This window comes from Oncorhynchus keta, chromosome 20, assembly GCF_023373465.1.
Source record: "Oncorhynchus keta strain PuntledgeMale-10-30-2019 chromosome 20, Oket_V2, whole genome shotgun sequence".
In the NCBI taxonomy this organism is placed as follows: Eukaryota; Metazoa; Chordata; class Actinopteri; order Salmoniformes; family Salmonidae; genus Oncorhynchus; species Oncorhynchus keta.
Window position 1 is genome coordinate 36943725 of NC_068440.1, and position 6000 is coordinate 36949724.

Genomic DNA, 6000 nt, shown 5'->3' on the forward strand with positions numbered 1-6000 from the left:
ACCCCCCACACTGTATATAGTACCAGTCAAAAGTTTTAGAGCACCTACTCATTTCTTTAGAGAGAGAGAAAATAGTGAAGACATCAAAACTATGAATTAACACATGGAATCATGTAGTAACCAAAAACAAATCAAATCAAAATATACTTTATTATGCTCAGTTTGGCCGTGAGGCCAGATCTAGGGAGAGCACCTCACATTAAGCATCTCCAATCCAAAATAAAATATAGAATCGGCTTCCTATTTTCCAACACTCCTTCACTCATGCTGCCAAACATACCCCCCGTAAAACTGACTATCCTCAGACTATTACAGTGCCATCCGTTTTGTCACCAAAGCCCCATGTTCTACCCACCACTGTACGCTCTCGTTGGCTGGCCCTCGCTACATATGCGTCGCCAAACCCACTGGCTCCAAGTCATCTATACGTTTTTGCTAGGTAAAGCCTCGCCTTATTTCAGCTCACTGGTCACCATAGCATCACCCACCCGTAGCACATGCTCCATCCAGCAGGTATATCTCACTGGTCATTCCTGAAGCCAACACCTCCCTTGGCCGCCTTTCCTTCCAGTTACCTGCTGCCAATGACTGGAACGAATTGCAAAAATCACTGAAGCTGGATGACTTTTATCTCCCTCGCTAACTTGAAGCATAAGCTGTCAGAGTAGCTTACCGATCACTGTACCTGTACACAGCCCATCTGTAAATAGCACACCCAACTACCTCATCCCCATATTGTTATTATCATCATATTTTTTATTTTGCACCCCAGTATCACTAGATGCATTTCATCATCTGCACATCTAGCACTCCAGCGTTAATGCTAAATTGTAATTATTTTGCCTCTATGGCCTATTTATTACCTTACCTCCCTAATCTTACTAAATTTACACACACTGTACATATATTTTTCTATTGTGTTATTGACTGTACATTTGTTTATTCCATGTGTAACTCTGTTGTTTTTGTCGCACTGCTTTGCTTTATCTTGGCCAGGTCGCAGTTGTAAATGAGAACTTATTCTCAACTGGCCTACCTGGTTAAATGAAGGTGAAATATATATATATATATATATGTAAATTAAAGAGTCTTGATGGTTCCAAGCTCTTCCCATTTAAGAATGATGGGGACCTTCAACGCTGCGGAAATGTTTTGGTACCCTTCCCCAGATCTGTGCCTTGGCACTATCCTGTCTCTGAGCTCTATGGACAATTCCTTTGACCTCATGGCTTGTTTTTTTTTGCTCTGATATGCCTTATCAACTGTGGGACCTTATATAGACAGGTGTGTGCCTTTCCAAATCATATCCAATCAATTGAATTTACCACAGGTGGACTCCCAATCAAGTTGTAGAAACATCTCAAGGATGATCAATGGAAACAGGATGCACCTGAGCTCAATTTCGAGTCTCATAGGTTCTGAATACTTATGTAAAATAAGGTATTTCTGATTTTTATTACATTTGCTAACATCTTTAACCTGTTTTTGCTTTGTCATAATGGGGTATTGTATGTAGATTGAGGGAAAACAATTATTTTATACATATTAGAATAAGGCTGGAGTTTAATAAAACGTGTGGGGGAAAAAGTCAAGGTGTCTGAATACTTTCCCGAATGCACCGTAAACATACGGTTGGTGGCTGAAAATGAGGTTAGATCTTATCCAGCAGACCACCTATTGATACGACAGCTTGCACCTGAACACCTAATGCCTCTGATATAATCCACAGACAATACATTTCCCTCAATGTAGGCTAGGTCACATGTAAGGAGGCACACTCCCCTTAATCCACTTAACTGTAAACATTGGAGTGGTGGGGGTCACGGTGCAACGTCAGTGCTGCACGTGTCTCACCTGTCTCACCTGCCCTCCCGTGCGGGTGATTAGACAAACTGTGCCCCACAACCTATTCCCCCCTCCCCGGTGGGGCGATATCGTGCCTCTGTTGATCAAATCCTACGATAGTAAGGAGGGCGGGGGTTGAACCGGTGATGTGTCAGGGGAGGGATCACGGCTGGTCAAAAGGGAGGCTACTTAAAGCACTGGTCCTGTCCACTCACTCTGTACATACTGTTATTTTGTCTGTCTGTCTGTATGCGTTTGTGTGAAGCAGTGTCCAGACGGCCTCCCCGAGAAGTAGAGAGTAGAGACATGTCAGGAGGAAGTGGCTCAGCGCATATGGACGACTCGCAGGACCTGCCTGACTTGCCGGTGAGTTCACACGTCACCCTAACATTTACCTTAATATCACCTCACACCTTAACATATACTAATGTTTACACCAGTGGCGGTTGGTGACGTTTTAAGATGAGGGAGGATGCAATTTTATTTTTTTATTTTTTTTTGATGAGCATGACCTTATCTATTACAGCGTATTGGATGACTGTTATTTAGATTCCATTCACCCAATTCAATGTAACAGCGATAGGTTTAGATTAGTGCATGATACTCTAATTATCCCTATACCCATCATGAGGATGCTACAACCTAGGGTATGAATGAGAGTTTGCAGCGTAGGTGCACACAGATTGACAGAAATTATAGGGAGGGGCAATAATCAATCATCAATCAATAATCAAGGTGATAGACGGTGACACATTCATTACCGCCTTGCACACTCTTGCCTGCATATAGCTGATCTAGGGTGTAGTCATTAGTCCAACAGTTGCAAAATTAGAGTTTCTATTGGACATATTCAGGTATGTTTATCCCAGTTTCACTTGGCTTCAGTTTAAGAATTGTTTTTCAACAGATTAGGAGGAATGATCACTCGCAATCACAGTTCACTTTATTTTTAATTTTTTTTAAATATTTTTAAATGTAACCTTTATTTACCTTGGCAAGTCAGTTAAGAACAAATTCTTATTTACAATGACGGCCTACACCTGCCAAACCCGGACGACGCTGGGCCAATTGTGCGCCGCCCTAGGGTACTCCCAATCACGGCCGGTTATGATACAGCCTGTGATACAACTTTCATAGCAGCCACATTCATTTTGCTCGTTGTGTAATTCCTTCTCGCAGCTACACACTCTCCTCCTCTCACCTTTTCCCTTCGCTTGTGGACTTCAGTGCACAACACATTAGCTGTGTGTGACCAGGCGAAAAACAACTTTCCAAGGCATACCTTTATATCATAACCACTAACCGCTACACACAGCTTACATCGTTATCACCATATCAACTAACGTCATAGTCAACATAGCTACTAGAACTAACGGGTTATTAAATAAAAATTCTGGTTGTCTATGATGATTTTGACCCACCTAAACACACCATTTCTCCATGTTTTCACAAATCATTGTAAAACCCTAGTTATTTTTTTGCTTTGACAGTCATTTCTGAAATGTTTTGTTTATTTAATGTGGTTAGTGATTGATTCATTGTCACGTAAACAAATAAAATATATATATATATGGTGAAAATGTCACTTGAAAATATTCTAAAGAAACATGAAACGTCTAATATGGTCTTTGAACAGAAACACAATACAACTAATAGTAAGATAAAGATCAGATAAAGAGCTGGTTTTACTCTCTTTTATTTCTGGTGTTTGTGGTGGAAAATTGAGCTGGTCGAGCATAACATGGCAACTCAGTTACCCATAGACCGGCTAGAAATGTTTTTACCATTAACATTTTTTTGTTGTAAAGCGTGCATTCAATTGATGCACACAACAAGCTTCTATTTCCCCCTATCACAAGAGGCTTAATGGATGATTTAAGATGAAGTCGTCAACCCTGTTACGGTCTTCTGTGTTTATTTAGCACTTAATAGGCAGTTACTATAGTATTTCAACAACAAAAAGGTATTTAACCTCTTGAGATGGGAAAACATTTTTTTATTAAGTTGAATATGCTCTTTGACAGAATATTAAAATGAGGTGAAATAAAAATTCACTAAATGAACTGCTCAAAAAGGCACCTAATTGGTGGTATGATACTTGTAAGTGTTTGGAGACTAAAAGAAGAGCTGACGTCATTGATGTAAACCTATGTGTTTGACTTTTACAGACCAAGAAGGCCAGACTGGACGTTGGACTGAACCAAGAGCAAAGGTCCGTTTTTAATTGTTTATTTTCTAACCTTCAATGTTTTTTTAAAATGGAAAGTCACTCAGAATGAATAAGATGCATGTTCTGATGTGACCTACAGGAGCAGACGTTTGACCGGGTCAGTCAGCTTTGTCACTCACACACTAGAAGATTCTTGAGTGATTGTTTTTTTTCTTCGTATTGTGGCTGTTAGTGGTCTTTCAAAGATTCTCCCGTTGAGCGCCGATAAGTGCGGCTTGTTGAATAGTTTGATGGTCCGTTTTGATTGGACTCTCATTACCACAGGTAATGCTGACCAGAGTATGTGAGCGGTGCTGGAGCGCATCGAGACCAATTTGACTGGACTGTGGAGCGAGATATCCAAAGGCTGGAGCATCAGCCTTCTCGCCTGCTCCAGTAGCGCTCACCTCACGAGCTCAGGGCATCCCCGGCCCAGCATGCATCTGTAGTCTGCTGCTATAGCCCCTTGCTTTAGCTACTGTCTTGGAGTTCGCTAAATATTTTCATAAAGAAACTGATAAAACACACAGGTGCTAAAACAAGGTGACTTACAAAGATGAGGACCAAGAGAGGGAGTGTGGTGATGTAACGTTCTCAACTAAAGAATCATTGTGGAATCTGAAAAGACGCATATCCCCAAAGCATGATGGTGCACATGCTAAAAGAAAGGAATGAAGTTTGTAGATAATTAAGTGTGTCATTGTAGCAAAGTATTTATAAACAACAAAAAAATCAGATCTCAGAATGTTTGTTTTACTATCTATATACAATAGGCCATAATTAATTTTGGCCCAATAGGCCTGGCATATTCCAACTTTTAAAGTGCTTTCTGTTATAATAGGGTTATCTGGCAAGAGAGGCCAAAAGTGTGTTGAGCATCCCCAGTGACTGCAAGCGCGGAGGACATTCTCCACTGCTGTCTTGACTCCAGGCACAATCGCATGAGCCTGAAGCCACAGACTGGACAAACTCGTGCTTCTAGAAATTAATTCAACGGCACTGTAGACTGAGCCAAATAAGATGTTTTTTTTTTTCTCCATGTAAATTTGTATTTAATTCAGCCTACAGTACCAGTCAAAAGTTTGGACACACCTACTCATTCATGGGTTTTTCTTTATTTTTACTATTTTATACATTCTAGAATAATAGTGAAGACATCAAAACTATGAAATAACACATATGGAATCATGTAGTAACCAAAAAAGTGTTAAGCAAATCAAAATATACTTTTCCTTAACTCTGTGATCCAACTCATCCCAAACCATCTCAGTTGGGTTGAGGTCAGGTGATTGTGGAGGCCAGGTTATCTAATGCAGCACTCCATCCCTTTCCTTGGTCAAATAGCCCTTACACAACCTGGAGGTGTGTTGGGTCATTGTCCTGTTGAAAAACAAATGATAGTCCCACTAAGTCCAAACCAGATGGGATGGCTTATCGCTGCAGAATGCTGTAGTAGCCATGCTGGTTAAGTGTGACTTGAATTGTAAATAAATCACTGACAGTGTCACCAGCAAAGTACCATCACACATCTTCCTCCATGCTTCACGGTGGGGACCACACATGCAGCGATCATCCGTTCACCTACTCTGCATTTCTCAAAGACACGGCGGTTGGAACCAAAAATCTCTAATTTGGACTCATCCAATCAAAGGACATATTTTTTGGTTTCTTTGCAGCAATTCAACCACGAAGGCCTGATTCATGCAGTCTCAGTTGATGTTGAGATGTGTCTGTTACTTTTATTTGGGCTGCAATTTCTAAGGCTGGTAACTCTAATGAACTTATCCTCTGCAGCAGAGGTAACTCTGGGTTTTCCTTTCCTGTGGCGGTCCTCATGAAGGCCAGTTTCATCATAGCGCTTGATGGTTTTTTTGCGACTGAAACTTTCAGAAACTTTCAAAGTACCCACATTTTTCTGCATTGACTTTTTCTTCATGTCTTAAAGT

General features: G+C 40.8%; 1 protein-coding gene across 8 annotated transcripts in view; it reads left to right on the top strand.

Moving 5' to 3' along the window:
• LOC118371393 (eyes absent homolog 3-like) overlaps positions 1–6000 on the top strand; it is a 59192-nt gene that overhangs the window by 5613 nt on the left and 47579 nt on the right. For 5 of the 8 annotated variants that reach the window (XR_008073234.1, XR_008073235.1, XM_052472775.1 and 2 more), the window contains exons 2-4: positions 1331–1440; positions 2114–2211; positions 4014–4057. Coding sequence is in view for 6 of the 8 variants with exons in the window: in XM_052472775.1 (XP_052328735.1) it covers positions 2152–2211; positions 4014–4057 (104 nt within the window). In the remaining 2 variants the exon portion in view is untranslated. Of the gene's footprint in view, positions 1–1330; positions 1441–2110; positions 2212–4013; positions 4058–6000 lie in introns of all 8 variants that reach the window. The other 3 variants (XM_052472772.1, XM_052472773.1, XM_052472771.1) reach the window with 3 other exon arrangements.